This window comes from Brachycentrus maculatus, unplaced genomic scaffold (assembly GCF_059751285.1).
Source record: "Brachycentrus maculatus isolate JH-2025_06_01 unplaced genomic scaffold, ASM5975128v1 h1tg000117l, whole genome shotgun sequence".
NCBI lineage: Eukaryota > Metazoa > Arthropoda > Insecta > Trichoptera > Brachycentridae > Brachycentrus > Brachycentrus maculatus.
Genome location: NW_028280870.1, coordinates 2,767,784 through 2,786,337, shown reverse-complemented (window position 1 = coordinate 2,786,337; position 18,554 = coordinate 2,767,784). Strand labels below are relative to the sequence as shown.

At 36.1% G+C, this 18,554-nt stretch overlaps 1 protein-coding gene across 1 annotated transcript; it reads left to right on the top strand.

The window, feature by feature from the left end:
• The first annotated feature begins 318 nt into the window (after positions 1–318).
• Positions 319–8,714, top strand: LOC148309849 (forkhead box protein B2-like). Its single transcript, XM_088259436.1, has 4 exons — positions 319–433; positions 2,425–2,651; positions 3,566–3,931; positions 4,493–8,714. Exons 2-4 carry the CDS (start codon positions 2,433–2,435, stop codon positions 4,727–4,729), a joined length of 822 nt encoding a protein of 273 aa, XP_088115562.1. The 5' UTR covers positions 319–433; positions 2,425–2,432; the 3' UTR covers positions 4,730–8,714.
• Positions 8,715–18,554: the final 9,840 nt, after the last annotated feature.

The window sequence follows — 18,554 nt, the reverse complement described above, 5'->3', positions numbered from 1 at the left end:
TTTAAAATTATTCACAAACCATACTTAACATTTTGTCTATATTTATTTTCATAATAACATCATACTCACGGGTCAATCAGTTAACCGCAGCGGATGGGTTCATTACAAATTACAAGCATGTGATCAAATTAATTTAGCGGTCTCCTCGGCCGCGTATAGTCGTCCCCGTCTCTCCTCGGGCCCGGCCCCCTGGGCCCCGCCCGCCCCCTGCGCCCGGCCCCCTGGGCGCGCCCGCCCCCCGGGCCCGGCCCCCTGGGCCCGCCGCCCCCTCCGCGCCCAACCGCCGCGGCGCGCACAGCCCCGGACAGTGTCGGGTAGCGCCGCCAGAGCGCCGCGTGTGGCTTGTGGACAGCGCCTAGCGTGTGACAGAATGGTTCGGTGTTTTCGGCCGCTAATGTTGACATCGGCTTGACGAGACCTGCGGGGACATGAGGTTAGTTTCGGATCAAAAATATTTGAATAAATAAAAAAAATAACATCAATTAGGTAGGTACTTTACATGTGTACTTACTTACTTTTTTTATATGGGAGTTGCATTTATTGTTTACCTTACTTATTATGCACACGGTTTAAATATCAATTAGAGGATTTTTGTTTATTCTAGCTAAAAAAATGTTTTATTTTAATATTTTGTCACGTGTGTTTCGATGCATTCCGCATAATTTTCGGTGATTTTAAGAAATAGTGGTATTTACCAAGGATAAATTAAAATTACTTGAATTAAAAAATGGATAGATATTAATTACCACAAATTGACGGCTGAATCAATTAATGAAATTATAAATAACTAGTTACATAATGGTTCGTATCCGTAATAAAGTGGTTAGCGCGTTTGTATACAGTGCTGGAGATTCCAGGTTAGATTCCCAAAGAAATCCAAATGAATAGGTATATGTGATTTTCACTCCAATATTTATTGAATATCACCCTGGACTGATTCCTGAGGCGCAGTTTTGATAACGTTGCCGTAATAAATGTCCAAGATAACAGTGCCTGGTTACGATGTAGTGCCCTATGCACCACTGGTGACGGACGAGGGTTAGAAGAAGATAGTTAAAATAATAGTAAAACTTACATCTTGTGCTGATTTTTCATTCTTCAACACTCTTTTATTCTTCTGACCCTTATTGGTACCTAATGGTGCATAGGGCACTCTATCATATCTTCTATGTAAAGCTGATCGTTAATCATATAAAGGTAAGGTGCTGTAGATTATGAGGAGATGAATGAATGTGGAAGAGGCGAATAATATTTTTTTGAAGACAATGGTATGGCATTCTACTCTCTCTGCCTACCCCTGCGGAGAAGCGGCGTGATGGTTAGTTAGTTAGGTAAGGTGATCAGTCTTGCTCTTTAGGTTGTCACTGTCTACTTTTTATCTAGGAATGGCAACTAAAATGCATAAAATATTGCCTTCTTTTTCAATAACTATCAAGATAACACCGCATAAATCTGATGCAGTTTGTCTGAAATCTGATCTGCAATTGATTATTAGATCTCCTAGATTCTATATAAAAATAAGTCCGTCATAATGGAATACACATCACAAAGTTCGCTGGAATTAAGCATACAGTAACCAAGTCACATTTAACTAGAACTGAGATCAAATAAAAATATAATAATAAATTTTTAATTTTTGTACAGCCATTTTCATAAACACTCACCTAATGTCGCTTTTACCTCTAGATGTTATTTATATATGCATAATATAAATAAGTAAGCTTATATTTAAATAGATCCTAATTTTTATGTTAATAAGACTAAATATATTATTTTTTGACATCTCATCAAAGATGAAGAAGAATATGGAAGTCTGGACATTTAAGGGGCTGACGACCGTCATAGTCTGGTTTAAGTGATCACTTTACACACGTGTAACATTCACCAATTCTCTTGTTCTTGAATCACTAGAACTTCACTAGAGACATCTAGGAGTTTTCCGAAGCGGGATTCTTCTACACCTTTAAGTCTTCTTGTTTACTTTTAATATATACGCCTTGAATATTGTTTGTTATGTATATATTATTTTTTTTGTTGAATAAATTGAAATTGAAATAAATTGAAATTTTAATTTCTATAATTGGATATTTCCAATTATATCACCCAATTATCATCCAGATTTGTGAACAAGTATTTGGACACACTCAAAATGTTGTAAGACATTTCTTAATTTCTAAGTTAGTAAGCCTAGATCTTAATTCAGTCCGAAACCGGTAGTCGTAAAGTATAGTTTTTAAGTGGAATACCAGTAATTGTTATAACACAAACTAAACGAGAATTATAAGAAGAGTATTGTAATTGTAAAAATGTAATTGTGTAGACTGGAAAGTATAGTCAGGAGTAAGGATCTGTACTCGTGGAAGCTTGTGCGAGTCTCTCGAGAACAGTCCAATTTGGATTAAGTTAATTTTGCTTGTTTCGCAGGCAATGCTATGCCGCGTCCTCCTCGCGAGTCGTACGGGGAGCAGAAGCCGCCGTACTCGTACATCTCCCTCACGGCCATGGCCATCTGGAGCTCCCCGGACAAGATGCTGCCTCTGGCGGACATCTACCGCTTCATCACGGACCGCTTCCCCTACTACCGGCGCAACACGCAGCGCTGGCAGAACTCGCTCAGGCACAACCTCTCCTTCAACGACTGCTTCATCAAGGTACCTACCTCCAACCTCTGACAACTCCGCAATGTACTGTGCATCGCGGAGAAGTTTAGATTATGTGCTCCGGAGTAGGATTTGACTCTTATCCAGATCCAGTTAGATGCGATTGACCTCCTTCTTCTGGTGCTTCTTCAATTAACGAAGGTTGATCGTCAGACTGGAATATCTTGAACAATCTCTCGTCAGAGTAAAGAGATCCTTAGCACGTCGAATCCTGATCTACCCCTTCATTTAATGGAAACTGGACTTCCTTCTGCCTCCACATCTTACATCATTAGTTCCTGAAAGTATTGAACCAGTCATACTTAATAATGTGTAACGGGTACTCAATTCGTATTTGTTAGATGGAAGTCATAATTAATACGTTTTTCCGAATCTACCTATTCTTCATATCTATTTGTCGTTTGGTCCGTCTGAGAGATATACATAACATCTTACCTTAGGACTACGTTCCCATGGTTTCAATCTCTTTTTGTCACTTTCTTTGAAGGTCCAGGCTTCACATTCGATGCAGATGCTGCAGACATTGCTTCTATTGATTCGGGTTTGTCAAATATCAAAGAGAAATCTCTTAGTCCATTCTTGAATAGGTAAGAGTTGAAGACAAAATAGATCTTAACAAACTACGACTGAGGGGCTGGATATGTGAGATTGAAGATTTGCGTTTTCGTAGCTGTGTAGAAGATTGGGAGGAATTTGGATGGATCAAGGATATTTCAAAACCAAGTCGATTGAACAACTCCTCTGGAGGCATTTTCGTCCAGAAATGTATATTCCCAGTTGGAGAAGGCAAACCTTAAAATGTATCTCTTTCAAGCTCAAAATACTTTATGAGTAGGTACCTTCAAGAAAGAGCTAGTCTTGAATGAAGTGAAGTGTGACAATGACAGATTGTCTTCTCGGTCTAGATCCCACGGCGCCCGGAGCGGCCGGGCAAGGGCGCCTACTGGGCGCTGCACCCTTCCGCCCTGGACATGTTCGAGAACGGCTCCTTCCTGCGGCGGCGGAAGCGCTTCAAGCTACCGGCGCGCGTGCAGCACGAGCTGGCCTCGCTCACGCGCATGGGGCTGCCGGCCGCGCTCCCGCCGCCCGCGCAGCACGCCGCGCACTCGGCCGCGCCCGCCCCGTTGCCGTCCCCGCTGCCCTCGCCGCTCGCCGCGCCGCACTGCACCTCACTCGCGGCCGCGCTGTCGCCGCCCATCACGGCGCGTGACTCCAGGAAGTCCTTCAGCATAGAGAGCATCATGCACTCGGCGGATAAAGGAAATCATCAGGTAATTCTTATTCCGTCCAATCGTGTTTCCAGGAAAGTTAATCCTTACGAGCGGCATTATTTATAGTATAATTTGATCTTACCAGCCCGCATCAGCGCACTAAATTTGTCGAGCATGCCTTTGCTGTTGCAGGACCGATGACGTGGAATGCTCTTCCACCAATAGTTAGAAACAGTAAGAGTGTCATGATCTTTAGGAAAAAACTAAAAACGCATTTCTTTTCTAAATCATTTCCCTCGTCTCTTTTTCCTTTATTAAAAAATCATAGCACACGTGAAGGAGTATTTTACGAAAATGGCGTTATTTGAATTATCCAAAATTGTCAGCATTGGTTATCCTGGGCGGCGCGAACCTGATGCCTTGTAAAAGAGGCAAGCTAGGTTAAGGCTCTCGGGAGGCATGCGGAGTACATGGCCTAGCTAACTGAATCGCCTTTTCTTGACGACAGTTGTGACCAAAGTTTGCTGTGTCCTATGCCTTATCTCTTCATTCGTCACAAAGTCAAACCACCTCCTTCCACCTTCACTATAAATTTATTGACCCTCTTGTTTCTGTCACCAGATCTCCGCTCCGATGGCCCCCCAGCTGGGCGCGCCCGGGCCGTGGATGTGTCCCGCCTACCTGCCGTGGGCGCTGCCGCTCTACTCCAGCCTGCTGCCGCTGCTGAAGCCGCCCTCGCTGCTGCCGCCGCCCTCGCCCGCCCAGGAGCTGCTGCGCCTGCACTACCAGGCGCTGCGCTTCGGCCCGCCGCCCCACCACCCGCCGCCCCACCCGCCCCACCTGGGACCGCCGCCCTGAACATACCTTCAATAGACATACATACATTATCGGTTGTGAACTGTGAATTATTACGATTTACTGTGAAAACGTGTGAAATATTACGAATTACCGTGAAAAATTGCGAGTGACTGTGAAGTATTACGAAATTTTGTGAAAAATTACGAAAATTAAAAATTGAAAAGTAACCAATCAGAGGATCTTCTTCCTCCTGGCTACATCCCAACTTATCGTCCTTGCAGACTGCTGGGGTCAGCTCTCGTCGTCCTCAGGTGATGATAGGTCCTTCTTTCATGGACAACGTCACCTAGGCCATGCCTTCGAATCATGTTATCTTTCTGCAGCATCCATGAAGTGACCAATGAGAGGATGATCGATGTTATTTTCAGATAAACTGCATTTATTATTTACCTCGTTCATTATGTACAAGGTTTATAGATCATCATATGTTTTATTTTAATCTGTGTTAGAAACCCGTGTGAAAATTTGTGGAAAAAAAATCATTGATTTATTTTTTGTACTGACATTTCTTGATGTAACTGCATTTAATACAATAAAATAACAACTATATAGTTTTTTCCTCATATTATCATATATCGATGATGACAGTAACGACGAAACCCGTTCACTGATCAAATAAAATATTTATGGAAAAAAACAAAAAGTTGTTATTTTTGTATAAAGAATTATCTGTAAAAAATACTGTTTCTATTTTATTTGACCTCTGCAACGCTGTATAAATTATGAAAAAATATTAGTTACTTTTTAAAACGTTTTAATAAATTGTGATGGGCCTAAACACGGTGTATAATGTAAATACAAAATGCAATTCAACATTGCGGATTTTACGTAATTATTATTTTTTAAATTACCTTACGACGGGTTGGGAAGGTACTTTTTAAAATTGTATGCATTTTTTTAAAGTGACAGAAAAGGTGATTTATTTTGTACAAAAATTTAACATTTTAACATTGTATCCCTGTACAGTTTGATGTCTACAGTTATTGATAATAATTAATACGTAAGTTATGAATTAGTCGTAAAAGATAATAATATAAAATTATGGTGTTCAAACTGTTAATTAAATTAATAGTACTTGATGAACAACTTTGTTGCTTTGTTTTAAAACGCATATTGATAAAACGTTAAGATAAAATTTAGATGATAATGTCCATTTATTATTATATTCTTGGTTTATCGCTGTCGAGAGTTTGTAATATTAACGGATTTTTGTGAACAACACAGTAAATACTTAATAAAAAAATAGCCAATAAAGAGAGAATATCCACTGATATTATTATTTTTTTTCAAATTTAAGGTTTACTTTTTAAATATAACTATTTCTTAAAATCTATTATGACACGTGTTTCATAATAGATTTTAAGAAATAGTGGTATTTACCAAGTAAAACTTAATTTAAAAATGGATACATATTACTAACCACAAAGTGACTGCCGAATCAATTAGATTCATTTTAAATACATGCAATTATTATTAATATCATTATTCATTAAAATCAATATGATTATATCAAAATCATTTTGTGATCCAGTCAAAACCATATTTTTTTCTAGTATATTACTGTCACTCTCTATCCCATCTGCTTAAAATCAATCTAAACGCAACCTGTTTCGTCATGTTTTTTCCAAAAAACAACAATTGTAAATAATAATAATTTCTGCACTTTTTCTATGATTTTGACCCTTAAAAAAACGTCACTTTGGCAGTTAGTGTGCGTTATTATTGCAAATAATTGATATTTATCAACAACAAAAAATATTACTAACCAATATTTCTTGAATAATATCGTTTTAATCTCTCCAAATGGTAAATACGTATTACGAATATTTATGGCCAAATGGCCAAATCAAAGATTTTTAATTATTTTTTAGGTTGCGTTTAATTATTTTTTATTATGATCAAAATGGTAGGTACTTTTGTTTGTAGATAAAATTACAATGACTTGGTTAAAATGACCCCCCCTGACAAGTGTTAAAAATATAATATTTTAGAAATTATTCGTTCGCGAAACGAGCTGTAAAAATAACTATTTGTAGCAACTATATTGCATTTATTTCCTTAGAACCCATCAAGTTTTAGATGAAAGATATATTATTATAAGGTATAGAAAATTTATGCAATTTAGCGTTAAGAAAACAGTATTTTAAATCAAGGTGCCCAACTTTTTTTATGCCGGGAGCTAGTTTTCAATCGAAAGTTTTGTCGTGCGGAATCCTAACTAGATTCTCATAAGAATTTATGTTTTTTTTACTATTATTCTGTTAACTAAATAAAAATTCAATCGCGAAATATCATCAAATATGAGCTCAATTTTCATTTTTTTTACATATTATGTTTCAAATTTCCAGAAAAAAAAATGTTAAAAAAAAAAACAAATTAACGTTGTAGGTAGGTACATATCGTAGTCATACAGAGAAAGCGACCAAGTGCATTTTTTACAAAAACGTGATCATTGACTATTTGATATCTTACTAGCTTGATATTGCCCTGAAAAAACAAACTTTGCTTTAAACTTGGAAGTGTAATATATTGACTTGTTAAAAATGACTAACTGCATTGATATTTATTTTCTTGCCATGCAAAAGTGACTCTCCTGAACATTTTTACGTTTTGTTTGTTGGTCACTTACTCCTGTATGACTACGATATGTTCATAATATTTCTGAGTTTGTTAAAATTTTTGTTTACTTCTAGAAATTCTTTACAAAATTCGAGAGTTTTAAAAATATTATTATTTTGGTATTCGTGAATGTTACTTTTAGTTAAAACTTACAAATTTCAAACATAGATGTCGCTGAAGAAGTAACATATGATATATCGGTTTTTACGCTCCCTTACGCTCCCTGTCTATTATTATTTGACTTAAAATTGCAAATTCAAAATTTAAAACTGCTACAACTCAGATTATGTGCGAGTAGAAAAGGACTGAAATCGCAATGATACATTCATATTTGACGTGATTTTTTTTATTTTTACATATTTCAGTATTTTTTCATACACCGGGGTCGCCATAATAGCTAGTTTACAACAATGATAGAATATACTAATAAAAAATATATAGTTACAAATTTGGATTTATTTCTTATCGGAATCAACACAATTTTTTGATTTATTAAAATGCAATCGTTTCAAACGTGAAAATTTGTGAATTTTTAAATTGGTAAACGGCAGTCTTAATTTAATTGGAAACTTCTGTCGGAATATACTATATCTAACCATGTACCTTGGTAGGAAGTAACATTATTAAAATTATTATTACATGTTAAAACAAAACTGGGCATAAAAACAATTATTCAATTTTTGTCTCACCTGCCGAACTGGCCCTTGGCTATTTGAATAATAAATTCGCTTTGTCGAGTGTTAAAGTTAATTTAAAAACGCAATGTTTGTTTTTATAATTGAAAATTGATAGTAGATAAGTCGTACGACATATTAATAACAATTTATGAGTAGGATAGGTGGAAATAACGTCTCGCATAAACCTGAAAAGATGCGAGATGGGTACAATTTGATATTCAGTAATTTTTAATCCATCAGACTACAATTTCACTTGATTCCAGTTTTAACGGCTGCTTCGGTCTATTAAAATGATATAAAAAATAAAATATATTGTGTACAAAATGAGAATATGAAAACTGTCTTTTGTTTTTAAACTAAAATATATTTTTTCAAGTCGAAATCGGAAAATTGTCATCAAATATCGGAAAAAATTGCCCATCACTATTTCGAAAAAAAAAACTGTCCATAGAATAAGCCAATTATACACAAATTTGTGGTTATGTATTTGAACGTGGCTATACATTTACATACCTACCTAATTTAATTTAATTTATTTTTTATATTATATTTCTGTTCCTACATATATTAAAGTTGTATTGTATACGATTAATTAAACATAGGTATACGTTTTAAACAAGGAAAATGTGAACTGTTATATGATAAAATTATTCACTTAATATAAACTATGTAAATAAAATTATTATAACTATTATTAGATAATGTATTATTTATGAATAAATGAAGAATTTAAAAAATATCAGCATTTTTATTTTTGACTTTTAACACCACCAGATTTTAGATTCTGATTGATCTGATCGTACCAAGTGTTTTTCGGCCGTCCTCGTTCTGTTCTCCCGCTCACATTAATGTTTTGTAAAAACTATAATATGAGATACATGTCCGTGATTTCTTCTTCTCTCTCACGTAACGAAATGTGCCTAAGGAACGTGATGCGTCCTTGAAATTTCACTCTCGATTCTCGCCTAATAATCGATTATCATATGGCCGCCCTCACCTCAAAAATGCTAAAAAATGTATAAATTTGCTAATTTCCCGACCTACGATTTTTTTGTGCCGTACGTTGGGGTTCGTGAAAACAAGAAACCAATTTATTTTTCAATGTGGAACGCATTTGATAAACGTTCTGGTTTGTTTGAACCTTCCCACAACACAGTTACAATGCACCTCGTCATGCTCCCTTTAAGCATTAACCATCCAAATAGTTTCATCCCCAATGGTTCATTATTTAGATACGCGATTGATATTCCCATTAAATAATAAGTAAAAAAAATGGATCCTGCAGGATTCCGCGCATACCTGCTGTGATTGGTCCCCGCCCTCCTCACTTCCTCACCCCTGACGATGCGCTTTTGTTTCTACTGAGGAGGAATTCCTCTCCTTCTTCCCCTCTCTCCCCGCCAAGGTCCTGAGGCCATAAACGAAGGGAGACTGGCAGACGCCCACAATACGTTGTAACCGTTGGAGCAGTTTAACAAGCGAAATCTGTGTTTACGAACTTTATCTAATTTTTTGACATTTCAACATAGATGAAGAAGAATATGGAAGTCTGGGCATTTGCTTAGAAGCGTTTAAATTCACCAATTCTACCCATGATTGACAACCACATTACTCAAATTCTTGGAACTTCTAGATATATTTTATTAAACTCGAAACATTGTGTTTGAATTCATAAGAACTTCACAAGAGACATCTATGGCAGGATGACAGAAGCTTTTTATTGAGGAGAAACTCTTTCATTTCTATGCAAGGAAAGAATCCCGGATTATATTCATATAAGAAACGCTTGAAAACATTATTTTAATTTTTTAGCTTATAATTTGACCAGATAATTAATTTACAACATTTTGAGTCTATTGTTTTAATCAATATATCTAGAACTCCAAGAATTTGAGTAGTGTGATTGTGTCAATCATGGGTAGAGCTGGTGAATGATAACACGTATGTGAGTGATCACTTAAACCAGCCTATGCCGTCATCGGCTGGTTTAACCCGTAAGCCCCGTAAATACCCAGACTTCCATTCTATTATTCTTCATATATGTTCAGATGTCAAAAAATAATGTAAAAATTAACTTCTAATTGGATATAATCCAGATTTGTCAACAAGTATTTGGACACACTCAATATGTCGTAAAATAAGTTGATATTTTTTCAATTATTCAGGAACACATTGTTTATATTGCATCGAATACAGTACTACAATATGTAGACACATATGTTGTGTACTTACAAATGTATACCCGCATACCTCAAGATACGCTTTGTTCATAATTCGAAGTTGTAAGCATATTGTAATGTGAATGTCTCGCATCTGCGGGGGAGATGATATCACAGACGCTGAACAAGTACAATGAGAGGGAAGACAAATTGCATAAATCCAATGATAATTCTATTGAGGCGCGACAAATTCTTCGAAAGCTTTCTAAACTCAGTTCGTCGAATGCACAATTCGTCGAAAATGAATTTGTCGACTTTATTAGTTTTCACAAGTTTTTTCTTGTTCGTTTGACGGTGTTAGACTGTTTTGTTTTATGCAAATTACACCAATGAATCTAAAATTTCTAAACTGAACCAACTATCCAACTCACCATCACGCCGCTTCCCCTCAGGGATAGGCAGAGAGAATAAAACACCATACCACTCTGTCTTTGTAATATTCTTCGCCTCTTCTTCGTTCATGCACATCCTCATAAGATTATTTCGACTCCTAACCTGACCGCTTTCAAGTATTGCTAAGAAAGTAACTAATATTAATGAAAAATGGAATTTGATAGGATGTAATTTGCATATGAATAGGTGCTTGATGAATATTATACATTTGAAAATTTAAAAAAGGCTGTATGGATGTTCAATCATTGGAAAATGGTGAAAGTTAAACAAGTGTACAAAGTGTTCTATGCACCATTGGGTGTGGATAAGGTTTAGAAGAAAAAAGTAGAACACTTTAACCCGTGTTTAATGCAAAATGCTTAACATTTTTGTATTATTCTCAATATTATTAATATTTAAAGCATTTACTTTGTGGTTAGTCATTTTTACTTATTTATTTTTTTACAAAAATGTTAATAATATTTATAATATTAGTAGTACAAAAAATGATAATAATATTTTGGATCAGTAAAGTGATGAATTAACGACCGTAGATTCGTTGACAATCCATTATTTTTAGGTGTGAAATTGGGAATTAATTTGTAATATACGTAACAATATTTGGGTCCCATTCATCGAAAATTTTCGAAGACTTTTTCGACGAATTCGCACTGCGCGGGCAACTACTCCGAGCATAATCAGTTAGCGCGCTCGTCGGTCTGGTGTGGTCATCACAAAATTCGTATAATCACTAATATATCTAGTTAGAAGTCAGGTAGGTACTTATCTCTGCCTTTTGGAAAGTACCGACATTATTATTTATGTGGTCGACTAGAGAGGTGTTTACTGTATACATACACACATAAAGGGACACCTCACTTAGTCCGGATAATTTAAATTGAACTTGTATTGTTGTATATTTAGCCTAGATACTGACTAGCAATAGATCGGGGATGGTTAATTTGGATTTTGACCGGTAAAATTCATGAATAATTTATATTCTTTCAAGTCTGACTGTTTATCTAACTAATAACGCTGCTTCCCCGCAGGAGTAGGCAAAAAGAATAAAACGCCACACCAATCTGTCTTTGCAAACAATTTTTATCTTTTCCACTTTGCATGAATATGCATCTCCTTATACATAATGATTCTTCTTCTTCTTCTTTTTCTGCTTGGTGTACCTTATGCGATGTCGATTTCCAGCTGTCAATCCATCTCTTTGGTGGTCTGCCCAGAGTCGTCTACCTTGGGTTTGGTCGTGCAGTGCTATGTGGGGGAGTCTAGATTGTTCCATTCTCCTCACATGCGCATACCATTGTTTTCTTCGTTGCCTTTCCCTCATAACGACATCTTCGATTTACATAATGATTGTTTCATATAATTCAATGATTATAAACAGCATTTTAATTTTATTTTAAGAAAATGTAGTATTCTTCTAATATGTGTATTATATATGTACATATATATATATATATATATATATATATATATGTATATGTACGCACAAATATTTAAAAAATATACCATTTTTTGTAAGCTCAAACGGCGTGGGGTTTAAACCTGCATAGAAACTTTTAATAGAAGGACACTAACCACGGGACTACAATCCGATTTTCCCATAGGTTTCCATGATTAATGGGACCGGACTGACCATAGTAGGATTAAGCGAGGTATTGCGGTAAATGCGCACACTAGCCTATAAGCGCGGTGTGGGTAGGTACTTATGTAACCAGAGGAGAATAACAGGTTACCTACACAAATAATTATGATAAAATATGTAATTTAAAGTTTTTGTATTTTGCTATGAAAAAATCTACCGTTTACAAACAATTTATTAAATTTCGTAGATAATTATACATTGGTGCAATGAAATATGTCAGCCTTTTATAATGCATAATAAACATTTGGTTGTGGACTTGAAATACACGTATTAAAATAAAAATTTAAGAGGAAAACCGTCGATTGCCTATAGTATTAAAAATACCTTGTTTTATTTATTGTATCGGGATTCAGTTTGTGGTAAGACATGATGAAATTGTAAAATAAAAACACTAGTTTTTTTACCACTTTATTTTATTATGACGACTAGTTTCGGAAGGTATGCTTCCATCTTCTGGTCTAAATGTAAACAAATATCTTATATCTAAGTCTTTTAATGTAATATTGAAATATGTATTACATTTTCATTTAACATGTCAATTGTCTGCCTCCGTAGTGTAGTGGTTATCGCGTTTGGGTACCTTCCTTGAGGTTCTGGGTTCGATTCTCCGGTGATTACTCACCTTCTGAAGAACGAACTAATCACCCTAGCTTTGTATAATTAACGATCAAGATAATAGTTATGATAGCAAGATTTTTCATTCAATATTTATTCAACATCATCCTAAAATGGTACCTGAAGCGTGAGTCTGGCCACCTCGCTCGTCTTAAGGTAATGAACGATCAAGAAAATAGATTGTATACTTTGCAGTGCCCTGTGCACCATTATGTGCGTATGAAAATTAAAAGCTTTATAATCACTCCCAAAAAAATAGGAGTACATATTCTAATAGCGCTACAGAGAAATGACAGACGATCAGGCACTAGCATCAGCTGTTCATTGCCATGTTCGCACGTTTGTGTTACCCGGTTAAAAAATATTCCATACTAAAAAAATACCCCTACCCAGAGTATTTCTGGCTGCTTGCACCGAATAGCCTAAAATACGATTTAAAAATATGGAATTATTTAAAAATGAGTTCGTTTCCATGACAACCTGGTTGTTAATTCTTGTTTGAATGAAAGAATAGCTAATGTATAGGACCGATCGCCTGATATTTATCTGTAGCGCGGGTAGAGTAGGTACTTATTTATCAAGTATTTATTTCAAAAACATATTACATACATAAGTCATATATACATATAATATTCCCGATGAGTAATTTCTATTTCTCATTTTGTAATGCTGATGGCTGTATTCACAAATCATTTTAATATTTGACATTGTAAAGAAAGTAGGTACACAGAAAAAAGTATCACTCCCAGTATTCCACCATTAATTTTTCTAGTAAATTACTGCCGCTAATTCCATGCGATTAAAAATCCATATTAATGCAACCCGATACGTTATGATTTTTTAAAATTAAATAAAATTTCCAACGACATTTTAAGTGTAGGGTAGACTGGGTACGGTTGAAACAATTTTGCTTACATTGTCCATAGTATTGCTCTTTGCAAGTCAAGCGATGATGAAAATGCATTAAATACAAGAGCGTGTTTCTGTCTACTAATGGGAAGTATTATTTCAGTACCCGGTGTGTTATTTTTAGTGGGAGATCAAATTTAAAAAGTATATCCGATTTGTTTCAACCGTCCCCATACCAGGGGCAGTTGAAACAGTGATTGGGGTCAGTTGAAACACACGCAAATAAATCAATATTTAATATTGTAAGACGTTTTATTCATTATTTATTTTTGTTTTATAAATAATTATGGCACCGCATGACAATATTAATCAGTCAACAGGTATGTAATGAAAAAAAAACAACTAAAAACATTGGCATTTAAAAAAAAACAAATCGAACGAAAATTATCTGTGAATAAACTAAAAGGAAATACTTCTTTCATTTTGATTAGTCATAAATCAAGCGAAAATCTAGCTTTGGGATCATTCCGAGTCGCAATTGTGGCAAAAATAGCTAAGACCACCTTTTGTGCAGTCTTCTTGAGCCCACAGTTTACAAGTGGTGCACTGTATCCACTTTTCACCGGATCTGCTCTCTGAATACAGTGACAGACAAACAAGACAATAGCACTCTGATGATGATTCCTGTTGCGTATTATGATTATTTTTTCCTTTAACGATCCTTCTACTTTTTCCTCCATCCGATCTTTTTTTGACTTACTTAGTTTTCATCCGTTTCAACCTTATTTCACGCTCCTTTCTTATCTCTTCTTTCTCTGTTTTTTTTTAGTAGCAAGCATTTTGCAAGCTCCTGCTCCTGCTCTTTATTAAAAACTTCGTTGTGGAGTTCATATCCCATTTTCTTCTTCACCAGATGCATCTCGCTTTCATATATATCTAATGAGCGAACAGTGGTTTAATCCATGCTTCTCCGCCGCTTTTCGCAGTGAATCTCCTGCTTTAACCTCCTCAAAAGCGTACGTATACCTCGACAAGTCGACCTCCTCTCTCGAAGTCTTTCTTGCGCGTACTCTCGGCATCGAAACGGCTCGAAACGGCTCGAAACCGTAATAAAAGGAAAATTCTCAGAAAAAAAATACTTACTTTTGGTTATCAAAATACAATAGGACCTCCTACAAGCAATTGCACCGTGCGGCGAGCGATGCAACACTGATATTCGTGTTTGAACTTGTTGTCCGCTTTGTTCGTCCCTTGGACCCTTCACCCTACCGCATACGGTTTGCAAGATATTTGCTCTGTTTCAACCGTCCTTTGTTTCAACCGTACCCAGTCTACCCTAAATGTGCATTAACCCCACAAATTGTGTACTTTATCTTTGCTTTCGTTCCTCCAATAATATTTTACTAATTGCTTTTTTGACAGTTGATTTTTGTTATTGGTGGAAATAATTGACATTTATATTTATTCTTTATCGTTCTTTCAAACCCATGCGATTCTCATAAAATGTTAATGTATGAATTTAACAATGACAGATTGAGACATGTAACACGAATACATTTTTAAAAGTGTGATGTTAAAAATGAATATGTAAGTTAGACACATAAGTAGGTAGGTACCCACCTACTGTTAAAATATCAAATAGAAATCCAATAAAGCTTTATGTATAATTTGAAACAGAAAAATAATACAATATCTTAAAAGTACGTACAATGATGGTTCTTAATAATATGTCATTTCTTTCAGTCGATTTAAATTTAATCCGAGTGAACAAATTGTATAAAAGGAATAAACACGTGACCCAAACGATACTTCACATTTGATAGCGAAATAAGGTGTATGGGAAAACACAATATCTAATTTGATACATATTTCCCTCCACGTGTTCCTAACAAAAGAATATTCGAAAAGCATCCCATTATTGAAGAACAAAGCTTTATTTTTTACCGCCCCAACCTGCCCATCTCACAATTTGACTGCAAGTTCCAGATCTTCCGCCAATAGCTGCAAAAAGGTCCGAGTATTGTTGCGCGTGGTTTTTGAACTGGGTGTAATGAGTTGGCGCTTTTTGTTCGCTGTTGCTAGTTTGTGTGATGCTCGATGTTTGGGGTTTCTCTTAGTTCGAATTTGAGATAACCTCGCTTTAACAACATAAATATATTCCATCACCTCTGTGTTATGGTGTATAATCACGGATGGGATTTAATGTTCCGGCCCTCCCTTCGTCTCCGCGGACGCGGGCCCTAAACGCCTCGGTGTAGCAGACAGCGTGGCGCGGCTTGTTAGTACACCTCACAAGGAGTACCCGAGGGAAGAGCGTATGCCCTAAAACACGAATCTTAACTTATCCTACATAATATCCCCCAGGCACGTCAACATTGCTGTGGGAGAAAACGGTGATTAATCTATTCCGAATGTATCGCAGTAACGAGAAATATTCTTCAAACTTTCTGATACATCATAAGGACCTTACTCAAGACGTACCAATATGTTATACCACTAATTTAAAAAAAAAACATATTGCAAAGGTCTTAGGTATAACTTATATCTAAGACCTTGCAATATGTTTTTCTAATTTTTGTACATCTGCGGACATGTTGACAGTCATAACTCTACACCTGCCTGGAACCTTAAGTCTCTTCTAACCTTTAAAGGTTCAAAATAAATCAGCAAAGAAAACTTCAGTTCATCCAATATTTGATTTCTGCTAGTTTTAAGGGAGTCTTCCAATAATGCTAGAATCAATGTAATTTTCCGGTTAAATGAAATTTATAAATATCAAGTTTATTTTTCAGTATCCGTGGAATGATATTTCAAAATCATGAATTTTACTGATCATTATATAAGCATCGAGTGTTTTTGCCTTTATTTCAAACAGGAACACTTACGAGTATGCTGTCTTCTTTCATTAATTTAAAATCAAACAAACTATTTTAAGGTTCCGTGGAAAATCGGGCAATATAATCCCATCCGATAAAATTTAAAGCGTTCAACAACTCCACAGCCAACTTAAGAAGACGGCAAACCTAATGTGATTGCAGTAATCTCCGAAGACACTGCCAATAAAACCAAAGCCGAAAGGAAGATGGGAAGGTAAAACCGCAATAAATACTTCGGCAGCTGTCGGCTTTGTATGGGCAGCACTAGATCAAATGATGGACGGAATAGAGAAACCGGTCTTTAAATTGGCATAAATACCACTTTACTAAAGTTTTAATGGCGGTAAACGGATGCAAAGAGAAATACGACAATAGCTGCCGCGCGTAGGTAGGTACATCGAATTGATGTATCTATATGTATGTATACATTTAATATGAGCTATCTAATTAAATTGTAGTTTAAGATGATAGAGATAACGTAAGCCTTTGATATAGATTATTATCTAATTTTATGACGCCGCCATTCGAACTTATGTGAAATGGTAACCAATCCATCAACATAGATCTTTAAAAATCATTATAACCTTTTACGAACCTGGATTATGAACTAGTTTTGATTGTAAATTTTATTTGGTGATGTATTTTCATAATTTATTATATTTTTTAAAAATTTTCATGTTCAGACGAAATTACAAGTGGGAACCCGTTAGTCTTGGCCACTTTCAATTATCCCGAAGAGCATTAAATTTGAATGTCGTAAATATTCATCGCGACCTCCTTCTCCGTGTCTGGCAATTAATTTTAATAAGTAAATATAAAAATCGATAAAATTACAATAAAGTATAATCCCGAAGTCCTGTTTTGGAGGCCGAGATGAGTTCCCCAGACGAAGGACGGAGAACCCTGGCATGTTCGTTTGACACGTGTAATAATACACATATAAAGTTTAGGATTTATGAGTTAGATTCTTATTTGGGTCGGCATTCTGGTTTTATGGTCTGTTAGCTGTGAACACTTCGTTTATGATTCCTTCCAGTTTTACAGCGCCTTACGAGCGTCCTACGCCGTGTATCCGTGTTGCTGCTTTTCTTGTTAGCTTTTAATGTAACATTGTAATTCCTGTCCGCTGCTACCGGTGACCGGCGACCGACGTACCTGGAGTGCGGGTACCGGCGCGCGGCGCATCACCTATGATGTTTATCCCGCATCAGTATTGTAAAAACCGATTGATTGGTATGTATTTTAATAGCAATAAATGTTTATTTATTGCTCGTACCCTAGCGGCTGTAAAAGTGCCACAATTTGTTGCAGTTTTATTATCCACTACTGTTGTTCGTTCAACTGAGGAATCAACCGGAAAATCGTCCAACAAAAATACAACTTTTGTTCCTCCATTTACACTCTACACCTTCTGCATCTTTCATTATCTCCTCTTACACCCCTGGTGCATAGAGCACTGCATCGGATGGACGAAAACATTCGACGGCATAAATATGACGTAAGTGAAGGAGCTCAGAGGGAAGGGCCTCATCGGTACATGAGAATGAAAATGGGGGAAGGAAGGATTCGTAGGGTTCCATATGCATACCCGTACTTGTACCAGGCTGTGTAATTTTGGACACTACTCGAGTCCTTGAAGAAATAAACTATATTAACTAACTAACCATCACGTCACTTTTCCGCCAGCAAAGAAGCGGCAGAAGTTAGAAGCCCACCCCTAGCCAGAGACAAAAAAGAACGGCACATTACTCTGTTTTTGCACACATTCTTCGCTTCTTCCTCTTCATGCTTCTCCTCATACATACCCGTCGATTATTCCATCTCCTGACCTGATCACTTTTGAATATACTATATGTATATACTACATAAATAAATATAAGTGATTTTTTCACTGTAATATTTATTAAATACTACCCTGGACTGGTACCTGAAGCGGAG